Source organism: Arvicanthis niloticus, chromosome 17 (genome assembly GCF_011762505.2).
Source record: "Arvicanthis niloticus isolate mArvNil1 chromosome 17, mArvNil1.pat.X, whole genome shotgun sequence".
NCBI classification, from domain to species: Eukaryota; Metazoa; Chordata; class Mammalia; order Rodentia; family Muridae; genus Arvicanthis; species Arvicanthis niloticus.
The window spans coordinates 31,778,668-31,805,611 of NC_047674.1; the positions used below are offsets into that span (position 1 = coordinate 31,778,668).

At 40.9% G+C, this 26,944-nt stretch overlaps 1 protein-coding gene across 4 annotated transcripts in view; it reads left to right on the top strand.

The window, feature by feature from the left end:
- The window catches only part of Uggt1 (UDP-glucose glycoprotein glucosyltransferase 1), a 106,843-nt gene that overhangs the window by 48,430 nt on the left and 31,469 nt on the right, over positions 1-26,944 (top strand). For 3 of the 4 annotated variants that reach the window (XM_034521238.2, XM_076915082.1, XM_076915083.1), the window contains 12 exons: positions 3,910-3,995; positions 10,880-11,015; positions 12,163-12,294; positions 13,529-13,693; positions 16,413-16,533; positions 17,530-17,628; positions 18,370-18,393; positions 18,886-18,980; positions 20,070-20,276; positions 20,974-21,105; positions 21,687-21,817; positions 24,959-25,054. In XM_034521238.2, the coding sequence (XP_034377129.1) occupies positions 3,910-3,995; positions 10,880-11,015; positions 12,163-12,294; positions 13,529-13,693; positions 16,413-16,533; positions 17,530-17,628; positions 18,370-18,393; positions 18,886-18,980; positions 20,070-20,276; positions 20,974-21,105; positions 21,687-21,817; positions 24,959-25,054 (1,424 nt within the window). The remainder of the gene's footprint in view (positions 1-3,909; positions 3,996-10,879; positions 11,016-12,162; positions 12,295-13,528; positions 13,694-16,412; positions 16,534-17,529; positions 17,629-18,369; positions 18,394-18,885; positions 18,981-20,069; positions 20,277-20,973; positions 21,106-21,686; positions 21,818-24,958; positions 25,055-26,944) is intronic. The other variant, XM_076915081.1, reaches the window with a different exon arrangement.

The window sequence follows — 26,944 nt, forward strand, 5'->3', positions numbered from 1 at the left end:
TAGGTTTAGAGGAGTGTTATAGAAGTTTTAGGACAGTTTTTTGTTTTTTACTCAAAAGATCTGTGACTGCTGCTTCTCTAAGTGTCATTTGAGTGTGTGTTAATAGGCTTCACCTTACTTCAAGTTACAATTCAAGTTGGCTCAATAGAGTTTTTAATCTTACTGAGGAAAAAAAGCTAGTGGGCTATGTGAGAACTATATTTGAGAAATAACGCACCAGCGTCTGGTTTAGTGGAAGTAGCTGTAGTTCTCAGGGTCCTGATGTCAGTACTCTTGTGTGCTAGTCCTCCCCCCCCACCCCCCAACTCTTGCTCTTTCTTGTGAACCATTGAGTTTAAGTATGGCATTCTCGTTTGCTTCCTGTTGCTGTGATAAACTTTATGACCGAAAACAAAACAACTGGGAAGGAAAGAGTGTATCTCCTCTTACAGCTTATAGTTCACTGAGAATGGAAGTCAGGCCAGGAACTCAAGGCAGAAACTGAAGCAAAGACCATGGAGGGTGCTTCTTTCTGCCTTGGTCTCCATGACTTGTTTTCCCACTTTCTGATACAATCCAGCACTACCTGCACAGGGGTGGCACTACCCACAGTGGGCCAGGCTCTTCCACATCAATCATAAATCAAGAAAATGCCCCACAGATTTTCCTACAGATCAGTCTGATGGAGGCATTTATTTTAATTGCAGGTCCCTCTTCCCAAATTACTCTAGCTTGTGTGACAAAACAGTTACCACAATTGGCCTGTCATCAGCTTTACACACAAACACATCACTGTTAAACCATCAGCTTTCCTTTCTGGTCTGTTCTCAAGATGTTATTATAATAGTAAACACAGAATATCATTGGAAATCCCAGTCTTTAAACATGCTAACACTTTTAATGCTCAAGTTTTCTTTAAAATATCCAATATGTCTTTAAATGTTCAGAGTCTCTCCAACAGTAGGCTCCTATAAAATAAAAAGTAGATTATGTGCTTTTTTGATTCAAGGCAAGAACCAATCACACTCTCATTAAAGCAAACCAAAATTCTACAGCATAAAAAAGTATAGGTCTTGGTGTCTTGGACCTACCCATGATCCTCTGGACGCCAAGGGGCCAGGTCAGCTCCACTTTCCAGCTGTGCATCTGTAGCACATGCAGCTTGGTTAGTGGCTCAGGCCAGTCCTCCACAGCTGCCATGTTCTTGGTGCCTGTCTCACTGTCCTCACATCTCTGTGCTGAGGTCTGCAGGGCACCTGGGCTGCATCTTCACCAGCAACCTCACCTGGGCTCTCTTTGGGGCCGCTGACCTTCTTACATGGAGCCAAGCCTCACCTTCTCTCTATGGCCCCTTGAATTGGGGCTGCAGCTTCATCAGTGGCTTCTCTTGCCCTCTCATGGAGTGCCAGTCTTCAGGTGCCTCTTGGGACCCCTTCAGGCCTTCAACACCTGTACATCATCAAGTTTGGCTGCCAGCATGAAAGGCAGCCTTGCCCCCCTCTGGACCACACCTTCTGTGTGCTGACCCTAAGGACATTTTCCCAGCTCCCATAATGGTTCATTATAGTCTGAGCACTAATGACCTTTTCAACCTAAAGTTCCAGGTACTTACACAGCTCTCCCTAACACAACATGGTCAGGCTTGTCACAGCAGTAGACCATTCTCTGGGACCAATTTCTGTCTTATATACGGTTATGTTTTTAATAAACAACATGACCAAAGCCAACTTAGAAAGAAAGATTTTTGTTTCTTCTTTCAGCTTAAAATCCATCATGCAAGGAAGTCAAGTCAGGAGCTAGAGACAGAACTGAAGTAGAAGCTTTTTTTTTTTTTTTTTTTTTTTTTTTTTTTTTTTTTTAATTTAAGAGTACATTGTAGCTATTTTCAGACACACCAGAAGAGGGCATCAGATCCTATTATAGATGGTTGTGAGCCACCATGTGGTTGCTGGGAATTGAACTCAGGACCTTAGGAAGAACAGTCAGTGTTCTTAACCGCTGAGCCATCTCTCCAGCCCAAAGTAGAAGCTCTTACTAGCTTGCTTCCTCAGTTTGCTTCGTTTCACAAACCCAGCACCACCTAATGCCTAGGAATGACATCACCTACCATGTGCTGGACCCTCCTACACAAATCATTAATCAGGGAAATGTACCAGAGGCTTGCCCACAGACCAGTCTGTTAGAGGCTTTTTCCAATTGAGGGTCCTTCTTCCCAAATAACCCTAGCTTGTGCCAAGTTGACAAGACCAACCAACATACAGGGGCACTTAGAGGAGTACTGGCAACTTCCCAGCGCCTGCCTATGTAAGGAAAGGTTTCCCTTCCCACCAGCCATTAACTGTTTCTACCCCTCAGGAAGAGGCAAGGCCCCTCGGGCTCTACTATCTTAATTTCTCACATTTAGTAGTTGGATTGGTCTGTTAATTAAACCTTCTCATTAACTTTCTCACTGCCTTATCTCGGCTCCCTGTTTGAGAAAGATTGGGAGGGAAGTTTGCTAGCACTTCTCTCTCCCTGTCATTTCTGTGTCTCTTCCCTTTTAACTCCTGTGGAAGAGAGGCAGAGGAGCCAAGGTTGCTTTGAAGCAATCTTCTGTCTCTGTGTCTGTCTCTGTCTCTCTCTTCATTTTAATTTTTTATTTCATGTATTTATTCCCTGAGTGTGAATGTGTGCAGGCCTGCACATTCCATAGTGTGTGTGTAACTTAGAGGACAACCTGTTGATGGATCTACTTTGTGCGCCCAGAGATGGAACTTTTCAGAATTGGTGACACATGACTCATAGGCCAGTGATCTCAACCTTCCCAGTGCTACAGCCCTTTAATACAGTTCCTCATGCTGTGGTGATCCCAACCATACAATAACTGTAATTTTGCTACTGTTATGTTCCCCTCCCCTTTTTTTTTTCCCCCTTTCTTTTTTTTTTCAAGACAGGGTTTCTCTGTGTAGCCCTGGCTGTCCTGGAACTCACTCTGTAGACCAGGCTAGCCTCGAACTCAGAAATCCGCCTGCCTCTGCCTCCCAAGTGCTGGGATTAAAGGCGTGCGCCACCACCACCCAGCCTGTTATGGGTTGTAACAGTATTTTTCTATGGTCTTAGATTGATGTCCAAGAGCTCTTGACCCACAAGTTGACAACCACTGCACTAAGCTGTCTTACTAGTCCTGTTATTTTCTTAGTCTTAAAAATTACCTTCTTTTTTCAAAACTCAGGTCTTTCTTTTTATTACCATATGAATGAATTTTTATTTTTTCCTTTAAAATTTTTTTATTTTAGGTAATACTCCACGTGTCTCAGGCTGACCTTTAACTCATTATATAGGATAACTTTGAACTTTAGATCCCCTAACTCTATCTCCCAGGTGCCAGGATTACAGATAGGCAGCACCAACCCTGCTTTTATGTAGTGCTGGAGATTGAGTCCAGAGCCTCTTGCGTACTTGGTGAACATTCCACCAAATGATTCACAGCCCCAATCCTGAGTGACTTCATTGTGTGAGAGAATGTATATAAGCTGGATCGAATGTAGTGAGGATTAATACATGATCACTGCTGCTGTGATTTAAGAGATGAGTTCTAAACTAACTGTTAATTCAGAGATCCTTAGAAACAGTTACAACTAAAAGGCAGGCTCTGTTTTCCACAGTGGGAGAACTGATAACACTGACAATTGTTGGTTATTGTAGAACAGGCATCAACAGGCCAGAACACCAGTGTTATTCATGAAACGAAACATCACATCTCCTCCCACTACCATGTTCTTTGCATGCTGTGGGTGGCAGCTGCTGTTTTTTATTTATAACCTCCTTATATGTAGTTGGGTGGTATTTTGAGAAAGATTGACTTCATGTATGATGATTCATGTTGTTTCTCTTGGCCGAGGAAGACTTGAATGCCTTTTCATGGGTTCTTTTTCTTTTTTCCTCTGACAGGTTTTCATTGTTGATCCTGTCCATGAGAACACAGCTGAGTTGATCAGCATAGCTGAGATGTTCCTCAGCAATCACATACCACTAAGGTAACACTGGGCTCATTTAGCTTAGGTTTGGTTTGTGACTTGAATTACATGTCTGGTCTCATTGATTTGTTGTATAATTAATAGTCGGATTCACTAATGACAGTTTTATCTTCTTTGTGGTAAGATGCCTGTGTCTTTTGGGACTGAGAATTTAATTCCAAACACATAGAAGCTTACCACCATTGAATTATTAACAACTGGCTGTGTGAAAATAGTTTGTGGTCTTCACTTGCTTCCTATTGGAAGGGAGTGTTTCTAGGTATGTTCCCACATAGTGAGGCCCGTTTCTAACTTCAGCAGGTAGTGCTTTGCTAGAGGCGTTTGTTAGGTTCTCAAGAACTAAATGCTTTAGAATGTTAAGTAGCCTCTGTAGATACAGACACATACGTCCACATTAGTTGTATTGGCAGGTCTACCTACTGGGCACCAGGTAGCTGGGTTTCCCTTGTTCGTTACATAGACAGTAGTGTGTGTGTGTGTGTGTGTGTGTGTGTGTGTGTGTGTGTGTGTGTATGACAATACATATATATGTATGTTAAGATAGTTTCACTTACAATCTATAATAATTCTTGTAATTTTACAAGTTTGATAAAATTTGAGTTCTTTTCTTTGCTTGATTGTTTTGTTTTGAAGACAGGGTCTGACTGTTCTGGAAGTCACTATATAGACCAGGCTGGCCTTGAACTCAGATATCCACTTGCCTCTACCTCTGAACTGGGCTTAAAGAGGTGTGCCTCCATACCACCTAAAACTTGAGTTCTTGAAAATGAAGAAATGAGAGTTTGGAGAGATGGCTCAGTGGTTAAGAGCACTTGCTGCTCTTCCAGAGGATCTGTGTTCAAGTCCCAGTACCATGTCAGGTGGCTCTCTTCTGCCCAAACTCCAACAGGAGGCTGGGGTGTGAATCCTTCTTCCTGGTCTAGCGTCCACCACCGCATATACATGGCACATGCTCCTAAGACACATACACATGACTGGGTAAATAATAGAAATAAGAGTTCAAATTCTGTTTAAAAAGTGAAGAAACTAAAGGACAAAAGAGCTCCTGATAAACAAACATTGCAAAACATTCACTGCTCAGCTCTGACTGAACTGTGGTCGGCTTGTATGAACGCTCTGTCCTGTTTGTTTCTCAGAACAGCTTTTGCAAAACTTTAATGGCTGTAAGAATGTGTTTGAGTGCTTTAGGAAACATGGAGCTCTGTGGGGAGGACCCAGGTTTCCCAGGGCTTTGAAGAAAAGGAGGATTATCAAGATCAGAAAAGCAGAGATGATTGAGTGCAGTGAAATTTTCATTTAAATTTGAATACCCCTTGGCAAATGGGGAAAGTTACAATCATAGCTATGCTATGTTTAAAGAGGAATCTGTAAACATGTGAGTTGGTTTACGGTGCACAGTGGACACTAACTAAACTTTTGTGTGTTGTAGTAAGGGTCAGGAAAATTACAGACATAGGGAAGGAAGGCACCTGAGCCCTGGACAAATGAAAGTGGTCTTGTGAGCATTGAAGGGGAGCCTAGAAGGTAGGCTGGTATTTCACTCTTGGTGAGGGCATTCTGATCCTGCCCTGTGGCATTGACACAAGCTGTAGAAAGGAGGCAGGTGTCTGAGGGACTCCCTAGGTTATCCAGGTTCAGCAAGGGACAAATCCAGGAGACACTAAAGCCTGAAGTGGAAATGGGAAGTGGACTTAGTAGTAAAGAGGTAATTGGCTCTGGTGATCTAATTAGGTTACCTGGAATGCTTGCCTATATAAAGATGATTAGGCCGATTTTTCTTTAGTCCAGATTTTCTAATTACATGGTTTATGTAAGGAGTAAAGTTTTAAAAAATAAAAGTTAACCTGAAAACAAAGCTCTCTGTCTACACATGTGTGTACACAGGGATACACATCACTAGATAACCAATATTAACTTTTTTTTTTTTTTGAGATAAGGTCTTACCATGTAGATCATGCTGACATAGAACTTAATGATATTCTTCTGCCTCTGCTCTCAAGTGCTGATATTACAGGCTTGTGCCACCACATGAGGCTCACTGTTAACAGCTTATACTTGATAAATATGTTAATCATTTTTACATTTCTATACTTAATATGTCACTGTTCTTTGCTCATATTGGCCCCATCATTTTCCTGTATCTCTCTTTTCTTCTCCTCCTGCTGGTCTCTTCCCCTGCTTCTGCCTCTGTTGTTCTTATGTATGTGTGTGTCTTCTTGTTTGTGTTGCTCTTGCTGTGATAAAACACCATGACCCAGAGCTTCTTGTAGAAGAAGAAAGACTATTTCAGCTTTATACTCCATTATCACAGGAAGCTAAGGCAGATACTGTATAGGAATGCTTCTTACTGGTGTGCTTTTTATGGCTTGCTCAGCTAGCTTTTTAAAAAAATATCAGCTAGCCCACTTGCTTAGTGTTATACCACCCATAGTAGGATGGGCCCTTCTGAATCAATCAATAATCAAGAAAAGTCATACAAGTCTGACTGCAGTCCAACCTGACAGGCAGTTCCTCAGTTGAGACTCCCACTTCCTTGTTGTGTCAAGTCAACAACCAAGATTAGCCATGTGTACACATACATGTACTCTTATGCCTCCCTACCTCTGTTTGTGTGTGTTTATATATGTGAGTATGTGTGTATTTGTGTGTGTGTGTGTGTTATATAATCACACAATGAAATATTACCCAGTGATAAAAAGAAATTAGGAGACTGGGTTTGGTGGCACACACCTTTAATTTCAGCATTTGGGAGGTAGAGCCAGGTGGAGCTCTGTGAGTTTGAAGCCCGCTGGTCTACAGAGTGAGTTCTAGGGCAAACAGCGCTACACAGCGAGACTCTGGTTCATAATCAACAACAATACAAAATGAAGCTCCACTAGCTGTGTCTGCTGACACAGGATTATGTTCCCAGCGGTTGGAAGGCAGAAGCAGCAGAATCCCGAGAGACCAGCCTGGACCTTACAGTGTGGTCAATATAAGTTACCCATATTCTGTCTCAGAGAAACCTAATAAATAAATAAAAACCAAGTCATGTTGATTAAGTAGCTGGGGGCTCAGTGGTAGAGCACTTGATTTACATGAGTAAGACTCTAGGCTTAAAAAGTCTATATTGATTGGTATATTATCATTAAGTAAACTATCATATATTATGGTTCATTGTTGCAATTGTTGCTATGGAGTTTGATAGAAGTACAGGATCAACTATTCACATTATAGTGTCAGACTAACTAAAACTCTCCCTGTGCCTCCTGTTTGCCCTTCCCTCCTTTAACTTGAACCTTTGGACATTACTGACTTTTTTAACTATCATCATAGTTTTTATCCTTTTCAGAATGTCAGATAATTGCAGCTTATACTATGTAGCTCTTTAGACGGGACTTGTTTCAGTTAGCAGTGTGATATTTTAGTTATCAAGTTGTGAGACTTGATACATTGTAAGTCCATCTATATACACATCCATCCATGTAATCTAGGCTGTCCTTCTGATTCTCCTGCCTCAGCTTCCTAGGTACAAGGATTACAGTTATATGCCACTACTAATTTTTTTTTAATCATTTAGTAATATTTCACTATGTGACTATACCACAGATTGTTTGTCCTACACCTTTGAAGGACATTGTTTTAGTCTACTTTCTGTTGCTGTGATAAACACCATGACAGAAGCAACTTGGGCAGAAAGGGTTTTATTTCATGTTGCAGTTTCCAGTCCATCATGAAAGTGAAGTCAGGACAGGAATCCAGACAGCTACTTGGAGGCAGGGACTGAGAAAAGCCATGGAGGAATGCTGCTTACTGGCTTGCTCCTGGAGTCTTGTTCAGCTTGCTTTCTTATACAACCAGGATGACCCACCAAGGGGTGGGCTACCTATAGTGGGTTATGCCCTCCATATCAATCAAGAATCAGGGCCATGTCTATAGACATTCTCACGGGACAGTCTGATGGAGGTAATTCCTCAGCTGAGATCTTTCATCCCAGGTGTAACTAGATTTCTGGCAAGGTGACAAAAACTTACCAGCCCTACTGATGTTCTGCATAACACACAAATGTGTCACTATTAAGTCAAATTCTTTCTTTTTTTGTTCCCAAGATCTCATGTTAATATTAATATTACATTATAAAGCATAGTCTAACTTTTTAAAATCCTAGTCTTTGAAATTCTGTTACTTAAAAATTCAGTCTGTGTTTTCTATTCTCTCTCTGTCTCTCTATCTCTCTGTCTCTCTGTCTCTCTGTCTCTCTGTCTCTCTGTCTCTCTCTCTCTGTGTGTGTGTGTGTGTGTGTGTGTGTGTGCGTGTGTGTGTTCATTTTCTTTTGTGGGGGTTGCAAGAGTGGAGGGTGGGTACTCGGGGATGGGGAGATGAGGGGGACTACGTGCATGACATGAAACTCACAAAGAATCAATAAAAAGTTAAAACAAAGTTCAGTCTCAGGATCTAGAGAGATGTGTCAGCAGTTAGGACTTCATTCTGCTCTGCCAAAGTATACAAGTGTGATTGCCACCATCCGAACAGGTAGCTCACAGCCACAGCCCACAGTAAATCCAACACCCCTAGCCTCTGCAGGAGTGCAGATATCTACACACAGGCACACATACATACATGTAATTAAAAATAAATATTTTAAAAATTCATTCATTTAGCATCCCTTTAAAAATCCAAACTCCCTCAACTGTGAGCTTATGTGAAATAAAAAATAAAGAACATATTTCTTATTTTAAGAAGGAAGAACCAGGGAACAGTTACAGTTAGATCAAAATAAAACTAGAATCCAACAATGTAAGTAGCTCAGTGTTTTATCTAGGACTCATGAATATGTGAATCACATAAATTATTTATCAAGGAAAGACCCTAAAGACACACACACAGCCTGCTATGATGGAGGCAGTTCCTCATCTGAGGATCTGTTCCTAGGTATGGTTAGGTTTGTGTCAAGTGATGAAATACTAACGGGAGCCTGCCTGTTGCTCTCTTCCAAATGTGAGCAGTTACTACTGAAGTGGGTACATATCCAGTACAGATGTTTGTGTGGCAGAGTGCTGTTGGCAAGATGGCTTCATTGTGTGATGAGTATATGCTTGATTTGTAAGAAATAGCCACAATGATTCCCAAAGTGTTTAACTTGGGAATCCCTGTTCCTTGTCAGCAGCACTTGGTGTCCTGCCAAGATGTGTAGGGATAGGTTGTGTGTAATTCATGATTCTATAATGACATAGGGCCTTGGCATTTTATTTTGTGAGTATCTATTTAGAAGTTGTTTGTTTATATGGACTTTTTGAAACAGGACCTTGGTGTGTAGCCCAGGCTGACCTGAAATTCAATATGTAGCCTAGGGTAGCCTCAAACACACTGTCTTTCTTTCTGGTTCAGCACTCCCAAGTGCTGGGAGTACAAGTGTGTACTTCCTTCAGCCCATTTAAAACCTTATTCTTTGTTTAATACTGAGTTTTAAGAGTCATTTATATTTATTTTTATATTTATATTTCTCAGATGGGTGCTTTTCATTAGTCTGCCATTTTTCCTTTCCTTCATTGGTAATTTTTTTCCCCCTCAAAGCAGGTATTCGTTGTTTTTGTTTTGTGTGGGTCTTTGGGTTTTTTAAGATAGGTTCTCTCTATGTAACTCTGCTTGTTTTGGAACTATGTGTAGATCAATCAGACTGGCCTTGAACTCACAGAGATCCATTTGCCTCTTCCCAGACTGCTCAGTGAATGTCTTTATACTAACCTGTCTCTGTGTGATATAGGACAATTTTTTTCATTTTGCTTTTCATTTTTTTATTATTATTATTTGTTTGTTTATGTATTTATTTTTGGTTTTTCAAGATAGAGTTTGTCTTAGTTTGGGTTTTATTGCTATGAAGAGACACCATGACCAAGGCAGTTCTTATAAAGGACAACATTTAATTTGTGCTGCCTTACAGTTTCAGAGGTTTAGTCCATTATCATCATGGCAGGAAACATGGCAGTAGGCAGACATGGGGCTGGAGGAGCTGAGAGTTCTACATTTTGATTTGAAAGCAGCCAGGAGACTGTCTTCTTCATTGGGCAGAGCTTGAGCCTATATGAAACCTCAAAGCCCCGCCCCTACAGTGACACATTTTCTCCAACAAGGCCACACCTTCTCTAATAAGGCCACATCTAATAGTGCCACTTTCTGTGGCCAAGCATTCAAACATGTAAGTTTGTGGGGGCCAAACCTATTCAAACTATTACAAGGTTTCTCTGTGAAATAGCTTTGTAAGTTTGTAGACCAGGCTGACCTTGAACTCACAATGATCCACAGGCTTCTGTCTCCTGAGTGCTGGAATTAAAGGTGTGTAGCACCATTCCTGTATTGCTTTAGTTATAGTTAATTTTTCTCAACTCCCCCCAATTTCTGGGGTTTTAAAATGAATTTATTTATCCTCTATTTATATGTGCCACCTTGTCTGTATGTGCGCCACCTATGTGCGTTATCTGTCGAGGCTGGAGTTGGACATCACATACCCTGAAACTGGAGTTAGAGGTGCTGCTGAGCCATCTGATTGTGGGTGCTAGGAATAGATCTGAGGTGCTCTGCAAGAGCAGGCAGCACTCTTAATAGTTGAGATACTTCTCCAACCCTCCAACTTAAAAGCAGAACAGAATTCTACCTACAAAATAGCAGTGTTGTGTCAGTAAAGAAATCTATTCAAGACTCTGAAACAGATTTAACCTGAGGAAGAGCCTAACCTGTTCTGCGACCCAACTCTTGTGTTCTGTTAACAAAGCATGTGTACCGTTGCCAGCCTTGTTTAGAGTGGGGTGTGAGCTGTGCTTCTTGGTTGGTGATGGACAGTGAGGCTCCACCCACCTCAAGCTGGTTGCCTTCTTTAAAATGACCCCTTATCTTCTTTCCCTCTGCAGGATTGGTTTTATCTTTGTGGTCAATGATTCTGAAGATGTTGATGGAATGCAAGATGCTGGTGTCGCTGTTCTGAGAGCGTATAATTATGTTGTTCAAGAAGTGGATGGCTATCATGCCTTCCAGACTCTCACAAATGTATGTTTTTATCCAAATGGCAAATACTTAGTTTCAGGGTACCTTATACTTTATTGAGTCACTGATGAGAATGTAATAGATTGCTGTGGTTTTTTTTTTTTTTTTTTTTTTTATCTTTAAAATGTATTATTATGTGGGAGTGGGGGATTCAGGGGCGGCTACAGTACTTGTGTTGGGGTCGAGGACAACCTTCTGAATCGGTTCTTTCCTCTGTCATAGGATCTGGGGAATCAAGCTTGGGTGTTAGGCTTGTTGGACAATTTCCTTATTGCTAAGCCATAATGCTGGTCGTTAGATGCAGTTCTTTAGGACCCCGACTGGGATACTATAGAATATCTGCCCTTTGCTTATATGAAGTCATCAGTTAGTGCCTTTGGGTAATGTGATGTTCTCTACTTGTTTGTAAAAATATCTAGTGTTTCTCTTTTGAGACTATCTATGGTTTCTTTTCTTTCTTTCCCTTCTTTCTATCTTTTAAAGACAGTCTCATATAGCCAGGGCTAACCTTGAGCTCTTGACTCTCCTGCCTTCTCCTCCCCAGACTAGGCCTGTCAGGTGTGCAGCACCACACCTGCTTGCTTTTTTCTTTTCTTTTGAGATACTAAGGTCTTTCTGTATATCTCAGGCTAGCCTAAGACACTAGATCTACCTCCCTCAGCTTCCCAGGTGCTGGCTATCTCAGGCATGTTCCTAGATCCCTGGCTTCTATTACTTCTTAAAGCATTGCTATCCTCTACACTTAGGATATAAAGTGTTTATGAACTGATGGGATCATTTCAAGAAATTTTTTTTTTCGAAGTCAGGTGGAGTGACATCTCTGTGAGTTCAAGGCCAGCTTCATCTACATATCAAGTTCCAGGCTAGCTAAGGCTTCAAGGTGATACCCTGTCATGAAAGAAAGAAAGAAAGAAAGAAAGAAAGAAAGAAAGAAAGAAAGAAAGAAAGGAAGGAGAGGGAAGGGAAGGAAGGTCTTCAGTTTCTAATTATAGGCATCTTGTGAGTAACATTGAAATGGTAGTGTTGCTAAAAAGTTTCCATTTGATTTTTAAGAAAAATGATCTTATGTTTCTAATGTGTTTAGAGGTTTCATCACATTTGAAATTTGGATTTGAAGGTGTGGTTGGTTACCCCGTTTCTCTTTCCTTAGATCTATAACAAGGTGAGGACTGGAGAAAAGGTGAAAGTTGAGCACGTGGTCAGTGTCTTGGAGAAGAAGTATCCATATGTTGAAGTGAATAGCATTCTGGGGATTGATTCTGCTTACGATCAGAATCGGAAGGTAACACATTCTTTGGAACTTCTTATATTCGTAGCATTGTAACTTGCTGCAGCCTCACTCTCCTCCTTGGGCTGTCAGTAAGCTCTGTATTGTAAAGGGGAATGTACTCTCAACAATTGCAGATACGGAGGACCTTCCACACATATAGATAAACATATTAAACACACTCTATAATCTTTTTGTTTCTTAGGACTTAGTAGTTTAATTTCACTTTTAAGTATTAATCAAGTAAGGTATTAACTATGATACCACTTCCTTTTTTTTTCAACAAAAACATTAAATTTTTATTAATATACAATAATTTAAACAAAATGACTTTAAATTTCTTTTAATAAACAATAATTCAAACAAAATGTTTTTAAATTTCTATGAATATGCAAATTAAAATCTATAGATTTCTATTAATACACAATAAAACAAATCAAGTTTAATTTTCTATCATACAATAATAAATAAACAATAAATTGCTGTTAACATAGTATAAATCAAAAATGATTTAAGGTTTCTATCAATACAAAATAATTAATGATACCACTTTCTTAAGAATTGACTTACAAAGTGGAAAGTTTCCATACCACTCAAAAAAATACAAATAACCTTCTTTTATAACTAAATAACTTTTTGTTACATTGCTGTGTTTTGGCAGTGGTTTTTTAAAATATTTATTTATTGTGTGTATATATTTGTGGGTATATGTGTTCCATTTGTGTGCCAGAGAGATCACTGCAGCTAATAGAGGGTCTGGTTAGGTCTGATTCCCCGGAGCTGCAGTTCTAGGTGGTGAGCCACGTTGTGTGTGCTGGGAACAGAACTCAGGGGCTCTGCAGACTGGCAATGCTCGTAATTAGTGATTGAGTTGTCTCTCGGACCCTTCTTTTGTTCTTTTTAAAAGCTTACTTTTATTTACTACTATTGTGTGCATATGGAGGTTAGGCAACAACTTCGTAGAGGCTGTTACATGGGTTCTGGAGATCAAACTCAGTCTGTGGGATTACACCAAAAGTTCTTTACCTACTAAGTTATCTTGATCACCCCACTAGTTTTATTTTTTAAATCTAAACAGGTGTGTAAGAAAATAGGTTTTTGTTCTATGTGTGTCATGAGGGGAAAAATGTGCTCTCTCTCTCTCTCTCTCTCCCCCCCCCCCGTCTCTCTCTCCCTGTCTCTCTCTCTCTCTCTCTCTCTCTCTCTCTCTCTTTCTCTCTCTCTCTCTCCCTCTTCCTTTGTTTTCTAGGAAGCGAGAGGCTACTATGAGCAGACTGGAGTAGGCCCCCTGCCTGTCGTCTTGTTCAATGGAATGCCCTTTGAAAAGGAACAGTTAGACCCTGACGAGCTAGAAACCATCACAATGCACAAGATCTTGGAGACGACCACCTTCTTCCAAAGAGCTGTGTACTTGGTGAGTAATGTTTTCATACCAGCTTTGAAAGCCAATGGTTTATACTTGAAGCTTCTGTAGCAGGCAATAAAGTTCTGTATTATGCTGGGCAAGGCGTCACATTCCATTACTCTCAGTTCTCAGGAGGAGGTAGGTGGATCTTTAGAGTTCCAGGAGGCCAGGGTTATAGAGTGAGATCCTGTCTCAAAAAACAAAGTTAAGAAAAAAATTTGTGCTATTTTCTACAGGCCACTAGTAATTGGTTTGCAGATTCTCAGGTCTTATTCTATGGAAAATATCCTCAAGCATTGAAATAGCAAATCCTGTTGGTTTGAGGAATAAGTATTCACTTTAAAAATGATAGGAATTTCCAAGAGACATTTTGTTCTGTGTAAGGAATTCTGACACTGGAAAGACACTTTCCTTCTCTATATATACTGCTTAGTACTTATGGAGTGGTAATTCACACTGCATAAAACAACACTTTTTGGGGTTCATTTCATTCATTCATTAATTTACTTGCCATGCTGGGAATGGAACTCAGGGCCTCATGCACACTAGCTCAGTTAGCTTCTTGAAATGTATAAGTCGGTGATTCTGAGAACATATACAGATGTACAAGCATCACATCAGGTTTCAACTGACATCATCATCGCTTGCCTTACTCTATCTGAGTAGTTGTCTCTTCTGAACATTTCTGTAGATAGAAGTGCAGGGGTCTGACTGCTCCCAGATTGCTCTGATGCTTCCTCACATTCCAGTCCTGGCTCTGTCTCCAAAGTTGAGTTACTATGTTAGCGTAAACTAAAGCTGGCTGTGGGGTTGAATTTCCTCACTCCACCACACCCAATGGTAGCCTTCAGTTATAGTTTGTAAGTACTATCAAGAGTAGTCATCAGAGTTGAGGGCATCATCAGTGTGCATTTTCCTGGGCATGTGTGGTCCAGTGGATATTATGCTTTAGATTCTGGAGCATCAGAAATGAAACTTCCCTTTCTCAAGCCGTTTATCATTTGACCAACTTCATTTTAGCCCGTCTGATATGTAGTAATCTCTCCTAATTGTGTTTGCAAATATCGCAGGGAAAAGCAACTGAAATGTTACTTAAATAAAGAGAACCCTGGGAACACTACAGTGTTTTTTTGGTGATCTGTTTGTCCATTAAGGGTTTTATTAGTTAGAGGTAGATTATAATAGGGCAAGCTACAATGTCATAAAGACCACTCCTACTTGCATTTAGGCATTCTCTTCAGTAAAGGTCCCTCAGAATTTTGTAGGCCTATAATTAAGTTTCTGAGTTGGGGGAAAGTTGTTAGTGTGTGTGTGTGTGTGTGTGTGTGTGTGTGTGTTCACTTTTATCTATTCAACTCTCAGGGGTTGTTTACAGGGTTTCTATCTCTTGGTTATCTTGAATAATCCTGCTGTGAACTATGTCCCGTTCATACAGCGCTGGGCACAGAAGCCAGCGCTTGATGCATGCTAGGTGAGCGCGCTACCCTATGACTACGTCTCCAGCCCTCTACTCTCTGCATAATGGCCTTTGATACATGAAAGTTTCCACTTTGATGAATTTTAGTTTATTCTTTCCTTGTGTTTCTGCTTTCATTGTTTTATCCAAGAAAATATTGCTAAATCATTGCCTGTCTTCTAATATGAAGATTTTCCCCAAGTGTTTTCTTGGGAACTTATGCTTTTGAGTCTTTAGGGTAAGTTTTGAACCTATTTGATTTAATTTAAATTTTTTTACATTTATTATTAATGTTTTGGAGATGTACATGCCACAGCACGTGTGTGGAAAGGACAACTGTGTGGAGTCACGTCTCTCTTTCCACCTTTCCACGGGTTCTGGGGAGTCAAACTCAGGTTGTCAGTTTGGCTTATCCAGCTCCTTACCCACTGAGCCATCTCAGCAGCCCTGATAACTGTTTTCCAGACAATGTCAGTAACACTGGTTGGCCCGAAACTTGCTACACAGCCCAGGTTTGTCTTGAACTCACAGAGATCTGTCTGCCCCTGAGTGCTGGGATTAACAGTGTGTGGTACTGTACCCAGTTGGGAGATTTTTTGTATGTATACATCGACACTCAGAGCAAATCTACTTATTTTAAAAATGTATGCGTGTAGGGCCACTCACCTCTGATCTGGCACTTGGAAGGCAGAGATAGTCACATTCCTGAGCCAGCCTGGTCTACAGAGCAGGTTCCAGGACAGCAGGGCTACACAAACACCAAAAATGAATAAATAAAAATTTATTTCTGATCTTTTAAACAAGCGGTACTAGAAAAACACTATATAAACTTACTGCAGAACAACATTTGGTCCTTACTTTCTGTCTCATGAAAATTAATTCAAGGGCTGGAAGATGGTTTAGTGGGTAAGGAGCTTGCTGGGCCAGTCTAGCAACCTGAGTTTGATTTCCCAGGACCCATGTAAAGGTGGAAAAAGCAGTGACTCCACACAGTGGCTGTGTGCCTCCGCCATGGGAAAGCTGGCTTAGCTCTCTTGTTCAAGCCTCCTGTCTTTGAGAGAATGTTACGGCATCTCAGGGTTGGCAGTGGAGTTAGAGGCACTATGTGCATGGATCCATACTATGCCTGTTACTGGGCTCACATGGCCATCTGTCTTTAGCTGTTAGCATATAACCAGCTGTTACAAGGCTATTGACCTTCTATTTCTAGTGACTTTTCATTGCTGATACTCCTTTAACACTCCTGCTCCTTCTGTTTCTCTTTTCATATAGGGTGAACTGTCACATGATCAAGATGTGGTAGAGTACATCATGAATCAGCCGAATGTCGTTCCAAGAATCAACTCCAGGATTTTGACAGCTAAGCGAGAGTACCTGGATCTTACAGCAAGCAGTAAGGAGCGTTTCAGTAACACCTCTTGGCTTTTGGCTTTGTGTTTCACATTTATATTTATTAGATTATAATATTAAGATAGCTCAGAATTATGATCGATGCTTCTAAACTCACAAGCATTTCCTTCTACAAAACATAAATTCAGGGGTTGAAGAGATGGCTTTGTGGTGTGGTAAGAACTAGATGCTGCTTTTGCAGAGGATTTGAGTGTGGGGTCCAGCTCCCTCTTCTGGCCTCCAGAGGCACCAGACTCAAACACACTTATATGCAGTCACCTACTTGAGCTAAAGGCTTACAACAAAGCAGAGCTTCTTGCTCAGCTTTGGAAAGATGATGCCAATCAAAAACCCAACTCCTTGGGAGCAGTTCTGCAACAGGTGGCTGGTCTGTATCCTAAGGACCTCCCCTTTGCCTTAAAGGATTATATATTTAAGGAGCTTCAGTGAGACTGACCAGGATGCAGCAAGACAGACAAGCAGTCATTGACCTGATGCCCTCTAGAAAACTAAATCCATCCTAGAGCTTTGGCACAAGCCTTTCAGAATCTCCTATGTGCTCCAGCAGAGATGCTGCATCTTCTCCTCAGAAACAGTCTTTGGATTCAGATTTCATTGATCATTTAATGAACAAAAAAGCTTGAATATCTCACTTGACCAATGAATGTCCCATCAACATTAAGTGGCCATTTGAATCCCACCAGTGAAAAGTCTTCACAGGCTTCCACTGCTCCCTGCAGCTGCTGCCATTCCCACGCACCTGACCCAGGCTTTCTGCACGCCTCAAATCCTCTTCAGACTATAAATTACAGCTCCTATTCCCCAAGCACTCTTGATGGTCAGGGCGCAAGACCTTCCAGTTTACAGTTTTAGTCAAAATGGTAGCATCTTTGAGAGGGATAACAAGACAAATAAACCTCTAGGATTTGTCTGGAACCTGCCATTGTTAATTACATGTCTGTTTCAAAACCTCCCCCCCCCCCCCCCCCCCCCCCCCCAGATAATTTTTATGTGGATGACTTTGCCAGATTTTCTACCTTGGACTCTCGGGGCAAGACTGCTGCTGTTGCCAACAGTATGAACTATTTGACAAAAAAAGGTAACTCACTTGATTACCTTTGAAGTCTTGATTTGGTCCTTCATGTTTATTCTTTATTTAGTATTTACAAATAAACTCCATCTAACTATCTTGGGGAAAGAAATTAATTCCTTTTATTAATTTTCTCATATAATGTAAGTATAGAAAAACATATTTAAAATTCTGTATATGTCTCTAAAAATTCAGCTATTTTCTTTAAATTTTATGCTTATCATAAAAATTGATAGTAAAAGTCCTTCGTGATTCAAAATGGAGAACGTTATATGAAAATGGTTTTGCCTGGCTCTTTGGTATCATCTTAGGGTTACTTTTATTGTAGAACTTATAAACTGAATTCTAGAAGCCTTGTGTGATCTGTTAAAGTGATTTTCTGTAGAGCTATGTAGTTAAGCTCCCCTTGTCTAGAGTCACTGCTCTCATCTGTAGGCCGGTCATTCCCTCTGCTGGGGTTAACATTATTACTCTCCCAGAGCAGTTATAGGAAAGCCTGCACCAGTTGTCATTAAGACAGCCAATTTTATCCAGCTGTGGTCTTCCCTCAGCACATCTGGTTCCCGAGGACATATAAGCTACACGATTAGTCCACTGTGCTTCTCAAAGATTTGTCTCCGAGGGATCCTAGAGCAGCGATTGAACATGGTGGGAGCTAGAGCAGAAAGCAGCGCAGTCCTGTTAGCTGACTTATGCATACAAATGATGTTCTCTTTTCTTCTGCTTTTTTTTTTTTTTTCCTTTGTCCAGGAATGTCCTCCAAGGAAATCTATGGTAACTCACAATTCCAGAATGTTTCCTTCATTTTTATAATTAATTTATGTGGTTTCAGGACCATTGTTATTCAGAATGTATTGACATTCATTGTGTTGTTTCTGAAACCTGTGGGTAACAGTAGAGCGTAGATAAACAATGTGAATGTTTGCCTTTCACAAAGGCAAACCTTTCAGAAAGTTGTAAATTAACACTATTGGAAACTACATTGCATTGCCCACATGTTTCATTGTATATGCTAACCTATCTGCAGATCACAGGACAGTTAATCAATGCATGCTCCTAGTTTCTCACCAAGCTGCTTGGAAGATCCCTCTGTTTCCTGTTAGTAGAGACATTTCACTACTTTTTGTTTTCTGACTCTGTCTACTAGTCATTATCATGTTTCTCTTTGTGCATGTTGTTCAGATATCCTTTGGCCTAATTTTAATGTTGTGACATTGACTATCTTCTTTTCCTTCTAGTGAGTTTGTTGTTCTTGTTTTTCTACAGATGATTCCTTTATTAGGCCAGTGACTTTTTGGATTGTTGGAGATTTTGATAGCCCTTCTGGGCGGCAGTTACTATATGATGCCATTAAACATCAGGCAAGTATCTGAGATTTCATTCTGAGAGGGGAATTGTGGGGCGCCTGTGTACCCTGTGCTAGTGTGGTTATTCTAGTGTTTCTAGTATTTCTTTGTGTGCTGATGAAAAAGAGCATGGTGTCTTCAGAGGGTGTCAGCTCCTAAGAAGAGAGGTCTAAGCCTGGAGAGCCTAGTTTCACTTGAGGGGAAATAGATCCTTTAAGAGAAAACATAATGAAATACTTAATGTATAGTTTTCTGCATGACTGTGCGTGTTCCTGCTGCAGGGATCTTGTCATGTATTGTGACATGAAGAGGGGCCGCATGTGAGGCTGAGCCATCTCTCCAGCTCCAGATCTGTTTCTTCTCTCATATATGCGTGCTTTCTTTCATTCATTCATTCATTCATTCATTCATTTGTTTACACATACATGGTATGGTGTATATGTGGAGGTCAGGAGATATCTTATGGGAAAATACTTCCCTTCTACCCTATTGGTCATAGGGATTGAACTCAGGTCTCAATTGGTAGCAAGCAGTGCCTTTACTGGCTGAGCCATCTCACTGTCCAGCTTACATTCTGAATATGAGTCCTCCATCGTCTTCTCTGTAAAGTCTGCTTTGTTAGATAGTTGGCCTTTACCAGGCATTGCTGCTGGCATGTGAAAAGGCCATGTGAATGAAGTACATGCACAGGAACCAGAAGAAAAGATGGAATACAGTCAGAGTATTAAATGTGCTGAGGAAAGACTGACTCTTGTTAGTCTCTGGGGTCTGCTGCATTTATTTATAGGCATGAAGCTGGAAAGGAAGGCTGGGGCCAGTTTATACAGGATTTGGCAGACCTGACTGGACATATCATTTGAATTTTATTTTGAATACAGACAACTACTGAAGATGTTTAGAAGAGATATTGGCTGTTATGGAACGTAACTAATGTAAATTTGGTCTGGCTGTGTAGCACAGGCTGACCTTGAACTTTCAGCCATCTGCCTGCCTCTGCCTCCTGAGTGCTAAGCTTAAAGGTGAACACCCAGCATGCCTGGCCATTGTTACCTTTAAAGTTCGTACCATATAGCATATAATTCTTATCTCCTCTTTTTTTTGTAGAAAACCAGTAACAATGTTAGGATAAGTATGATCAATAATCCCAGCCAAGAGGTCAGTGAGTCGAGCACCCCCGTCTTCAGAGCCATCTGGGCAGCTCTCCAAACACAGACCTCTAACTCTGCTAAGAACTTCATCACCAAAATGGCCAAAGAGGAGACGGCAGAGGCCCTGGCCACAGGGGTGGACATCGGGGAATTCTCTGTTGGGGTAAGGCTCGCAGGTTCTGAGGCTAGCCTGGTCATTCACATTTTTCCCTGGGCTGATGGACCCTGTTTATAATTGGGTTTCTAATAGCTTCTGAGTCTTAGGGTATTTTTGTTGTTATTGAGTTAGAATCTTAGTAATCATTTTGTCCTGTTACATTTTGCTTTTAAATTTGGTGTGGTTTCAGGATGCCCATTTTAAAAGTTTGTGCCATGTTGTATAAACTTTAAATACAATATTTGATATATTTATAAAGTAAAAAACAGATTTAAGATGCATATGAGTTAGAAAGGCAGCTGTTCCTTGTTTACACTAGAAGCCCGTGTTTATTCATTGGTTTAATGTTACTTGTTTTTTTTACTGTTTTAGAGTTTGAAAATTTCTGATTAAAATCACAAATATATTGAGTTTCAGTTAGAGGAAATAGCTGTTACCCCAAGTTAAAAGATTTAAAAATGCAAAAAAAAAAGTTGCTGAGTATAGACTGGCAGGTAAACAAATCAGCAGAAACACAGGAAATGGGGATGGGCAGTGTGTGAGGAGGGAGGAGAGACGAGCAAATGTAGAACTAAGGTGTTGCCTCAGTCAGGAACTTAGCTCTTACTTTTCCCAAAAGCACTTACAGCTTACTCGTTGTTAGTACTCAGTCGTGTGGTTTGCTTAATAACAGTGACTTTCCTTAAAAATGATTACTTCCTAGGGCATGGATGTCAGTCTTTTTAAAGAGGTCTTTGAGTCTTCCAGAATGGATTTCATTTTGTCTCATGCCCTGTACTGCAGGGATGTTCTGAAGCTGAAGAAGGGACAGCGAGTGGTGATCAGCAACGGAAGGGTGAGCACCTGCTGGGCTGTGAGCGAGCAAGCGAGCGAGCCTGCCTTCACGGGTCTCTGGCTCTCAGGCTCCTTTGAGCCTCCCTTGGGCTGGACTAGAGCCACCTTCCTGATAGCTGACAAGGCCTCTTAAGGCCCCTCAGTGCCAGTAGAGTTCTGTCCCGTCCTTCCAAGAAAGTGGCTTCTGATGCAGCCCTATGGGATGCTGCCTGGTGTTTATTTGTGCCTAGACCCTGGGAGATAGTGAGTGTGGGGCTCTCAGATCAGGAGTCAGGATGGCTGCTTATAAAGTAGGTCTCACTGCTGTTTGCTGAGAACTGTTGCAAATGACACTGCCATCTCATGTCAGCCGGCTTAGAAAGTTAACACGAAATGCACAGGCTCCAGGGTCTGAGGGAATAATGTGTAAACACTAACTGCATTTCTTTAGGCTTTATTTTTCATCATAGTCATTTTACTAAAGATATGCTTCAGGACAGGAGTTGGGAGGGGCTTGCCGTGTTAGATCCCAGCCTGGCAGAGGCTTCCCAGCAGTAGTGGCCGCTGTCCTGCAGCTCTGCCCTCCTCCTTCTTACCTCACAGATCATTGGGCCTCTGGAGGAGAATGAGCTCTTCAACCAAGATGATTTCCACCTCCTGGAAAATATCATCCTGAAAACATCTGGACAGAAAATAAAGTCTCACATCCAACAGCTTCGTGTAGAAGAAGACGTGTAAGTTTTTATACTTAGTAATGAATTAGATAATAAATGATAAAACTGGTGTTCCAATTAGAAGCTAGTTCATGTCACAGGGTTTTTATTAATTTTTCCTCATTGGGCAAAGTGAGGCTTTATATTGTCAATTACATGACCAAGTCACTGAATTTATTTCCCGTTTTACTTAATATTGCTCACATCACTTAGGTTTCTGAAGTATTTCTTCACTTCAGATCTGGAAAAGTTCAAACATGCAGAAGCAGAAGGCTGAGCACTTCCTGCTAGATGCGTGTGTAGAGACTGCCTGCTGGTTCTTTGGTTCACAGTTTCCCTGTGGTAGGGAGGAAATGAGTGCCGAGGGCTTCTTTCCTCTGTCTGTCTGTATGGAGTAGAGTTGTTTCTCATGCAGAGGACTATGCGTTGGATGTGGCTGGCTTGTGATTTTCATTATTTTAGTATTTTTACTAACTGCTGCCTTTTAATATGTTTCACTTCCATCCATTTGCTATGTAACAAAAGCCCATACTTATGTGCCCTCCGTCCTTTCTGTGTTAGAAGTCACACGGTGTGTCCTTGAGGATTCATTGTTTAATGTTTAAGGACCTGCTATGGTGTTGTCCACAGTAGTTGCACCATCTCCATTCCTACCAACACTGTTCCCAGGTTCAATCTCTCTCCTCCCACCAGCACTTCCTGGTTTGTGGGTTTGCTTGTTTTGTTTTTAGGCAGTAGTTGTCCATCCTCACACGAGTGGAGTGGTATCTCCTTATAGCTCAGTGGTGCCCCTGAGGGGCTGTTCTCATGCACAGCATCGGCCGCTGTGTGTCTTTGGGAAATGTCTATTCTAGTCTTTTCATCATTTTAAATCTTGTTTAGTTGCAGGCATTCCTTATATTCTGGATGTCAGTTTCTTGTCATATCCATGATGTGAAAATGTTTTCCCTACCTTTTACTTTGTGCACAGTACCGTTTGATTCGTACTTGGATAACATAAAGAAATTAACGTTCTTTTTTCCCTTCATCTTTTTCATGTGTTGTCACACTGCATCTTTTTGTAATGTGTTGTTTTTGGTAGCAGTCACAGTAACCCTTTTGCCATGTGATATTGGAAGATTTGGGGGCATGGCTGGTGGCACTATGGATGGTAGAACCTACATCCTCACACATACCAGGAAAGTTTTCTACCACTGAGCTACTTCTAGACTGAGACACTTTCTTTTATTTGACTTAATGCTGAGGACAAGATATAGTGGCTTCCTCTTCCCTCAGTGGATCATGAGTGGAGCCCCTTTGCCTGCCTGTGAAACACTTCCCTGACACATCTCATTTCCAGTATCCCCCGGGCTGCTATATTTGATGGACTAGTCCTCTGTTCTGGTCGTAGGTTTCTGAGGTTTGGCTGTATACTCTTTGATCTTGGTGATGTATAGGAAGTTGCTTGTTCTGTGTGCCACAAGTATTCATAGTTGGTAGTGGGAGGATGAGCAGATGGTTAACGATGAAATGTGCAGCCTTGGCTATAGTTGAAGCCTAGCATAGCTGCTTTTGAATGGCTTACCTGGTAGGCCAGTGAGATAGTCAGTGAATATGAGTATCTGCTGCCAAACCTGACAACCTCAGTTGATTCCTGGGACCCATATGGTGGGAAGAGAGAATGGACTTGTGGAGTTGTTCTCTGACCTCTGCACACATGTGAGAGCCCATGCACATGCATACAAATAAATGTAATTAAAATTTTAAATAGAGGGGTTAGGTAAAACAGGGAGTTTTGTTTCGTTTTGTTTTATGTCTGTTAACACATTAAAGAACCTCAGAGGCACCAAAATGGATGGATGTTGCACTAAGGGATGCAAGCAAAGCACTTCTTCTTGGATTAATTTGACCAAGGGTGAGCCTAAGTTTGAATTCTCTACTTTTCCTGTATTTTTCATCTCTGTAGTTTGTGGTTCCTGGCCCATCTGTAGTGTGTCTGGGGAGTGTGTGTGTCTGTGTGTGTGTGTGTCTGTGTGTGTGTGTGTGTGTGTGTGTGTGTGTGTGTGTCTGTGTCTGTGTCTGTGTCTGTGTCTGTGTCTGTGTGTCTATGTCCGGTCTCTATCTGTCTCTTTGTCTGCCTTTCCCTAACAAAAGACTGCTCTGTATTTATTAAGCAACACAGAAAGTATGGCATGGGAAAGAACGAGAGATTCTTTACAGAGTGTAACAAGAGAAGAAGTAACTTTCCTGACCCAGGGTAGAAAACTACAACCAGGTGTTATCAACCTATAGCCACAGGTTTCTATAGCTTCTAACAGTTATGGTGGGTACTTGTAGTATAAGATTGTTTCCAATCTGTTAGCTGTTTCAGCAGACACACACTGGGATGCACACATACGTGTACACACGTATCTGTTTACCCACCTACCTATCTTTGGGTCAGGGGCATGGAAGAGTAAAGCTATATATTAGCTTAGGTTGTAAAAGCTGCTTGCATAGGAAATCCAAGGCAATTACAATTCCATTGTTCTCTTAAAGGCAGGTTAAAATTAAAAGGGCTGAGTGCATAGTTGGATAGTAGCTTAAGCACCTCTTCTTAGATGATCTCAAGAGGTGTTATTAACTTTGCTGTGAAGTTTGCAAAAAGTTCAGTCTTGGGGGTCAAGAGATGTTTTCATAAAAACATCACTACAGTTTTTGTTTCTTCCCCTGCTAGGGACAAACCCAGGAATATTAGAGAGGCACTCACAAATACTAGACAGTTGCTGTCAACCCCAGCTCACAGGTGGTTTTTTAACTGCACACTGTAATGCTGCTTCTGATACTGAAGGCATATCCAACATAGATGCTGGATAGCTGGATAGATTAATGGATTTTGATGCAGCAGTCCTAAAGGCAATATCATTCTTTAAACCAGGCCCTGAGCCAGGTGCCAGCATGGTTAGCCAGTACAGTGCTTACAACAGCCTTGTAGAGAAGGTTGTTCCTGTCCTTCAGTCACAGAGAAAAGTAACATTCCAGAGATGATCAAGCTAATCACAGAATCCTGCCTTTTGGAGCTGAGTTCATGCCTCTTTGAAACCACCTTGTTGGCAGGAATTCTGTGTTTAGGCTGATGCTGCTCAGCAGTAATTAGAAAATGTGCAGATAGTGACGCTGAGATTTCATAACTTCGTCCTTTAGGGCCAGCGATCTGGTAATGAAGGTGGATGCTCTCTTGTCGGCGCAACCCAAAGGAGAGGCGAGGATCGAGTACCAGTTCTTTGAAGATAAACACAGGTATGGTCGTTGTTGAACTCTGAGGCTTCCCTTCATCTCACATCCTTTGTTTTCCCAGATAAAGTTTTTATATATGTTGTTAGAGAATGAAATGAAGTTTTGTATATAAAATTCTATTTTGTGAGAGTGTTATTTTTAAATAAACTTGAAGTAATTATATATATGCCCTTTTAATGAAAATAGCATTTATTGAAATAGACCAGCTATAATTTCCTGATATTCAGGAGTAATTGCATTGCTTAAATATATCACTTAAATACTTGTTTTTTGTTTATTATTATTATTATTATTTAAGAAAATCCTATTGTTTCCAAAGGAAAAGTATATTTAGGATATGAAAATGTCTTTGCCTTTTTATTGCCCAGTTTTTTGTTTTGAAGTTTGAACATGGATGAAGTTCCAAGATTTGCAAAGAATAACCATGTGTCTGTAACTATCTTCACCATTACTGGTGTGCCTCCTGTCTGTAACCTATATGTCTGTAGCCCAGATTTACCAATTACTAGTGTGTCATGTTCAGTATTTTTTTGTGTGTGCAATGTGCATAATGCTCACTACTTCTATTTATTTGTATATTTGTACACACTCATGTACTCATATCTTTTATTCTAGCATTTGAAAATTTATTGCTGACATGTTATAAACTCTCTAAAGTGTTAGCATGTGGAGACTTAATCCCCACTACTGTGTGATCATATGTGACCTTCTTCCAGTAATGCTAAAACAAAGCTCTGCTCAGATTCTCTGATGTTCCAGACCATACATTCCAGTTATTCATATGTCTTGAATCTCCTTTAATCTAAGAGTCTTCTGTGCACCCCTCTCCCCCCACCTTTTATGGTACTGTTTAAAGAGCCCAGGCAGATTGTCTTTGGAACCCCACAGTGTGGGTTAGTTCCTTAATACTGGACTAGTTTGTTTTTCTGGAGAACACAAAATATCTGTTCTGGCTCCTCGTTTAAAATATTTACTTGTATTGTTTTCGATTATGTGTCTATGCAGGTATGTGTATGTGTGTGCAGTGCCTGTGGAGGCCACAGGCTGATAGTTGTCCCTGGTACTGGGATTAGAGTTGGTTTTGAGATAGTTGATATAGGGCTGGGAACCGAACTCAGGTCCTCTGCAAAAGCAGCATGTGCTCTTAACTGTGGAGCCATCTCTCCAAGCCTGTATCTCCTTGTTTATTAATATCTTGCTGTCTCTTTCTTTCCTCCTCTACCCCTACCCTGCTTTCTAGTCTAGAGCCTGTGCATTATAAACAGTCACTGTGCTACATCTTCAGCCTTCTGATTTCTTAGTCACCAGTGGGCTGAGGCCTCTGTTGCCCAGGGTAATCTACACCAGGATGGTGTAGTTTGCCACGAACACCGTGCTATTCACATGCTGGTCTTCTCTTTTCAAAATTATGCTCTTTAAGAAGTAACTCATTATCTAGTTAGTAGTCCAGGAGACAGTGATTGACCTGCTGTCCTTTCTGCCTTCGTAGCCAAGATAGTAGGGGTCCTCAGTGAAGACTGAGTCCTCTCTAGAGCATCCTTTCTCTATGAGTTTGTGAATTGTGCATAATTAAAATTCCCCTAATTACAAATTCTGTTATGATACAATAGAGTATCTGGTAGCCAAGGATTTGATACAAGGATTTCTCATTGCTGTTTTTTAAAAAGGTTTTATCCATTTAGCCTATCATATGGATCTTTTTGTTTCCAGGTTTTCAATATGCCTGAAACTTGCTTTAATCAAATAAATCCTGTCGCTTCTCTATCCGACCAGCAGACAGGAACGACGCAACTCGGAGTTCTTATCAACGCAGTTTATTCAGGATCCTTAACCATTCTCTCTTTCTCAAATCCCCTCTCTCCTCTCTCTCTCTCTCTCTGGAAGCCCTTCTCT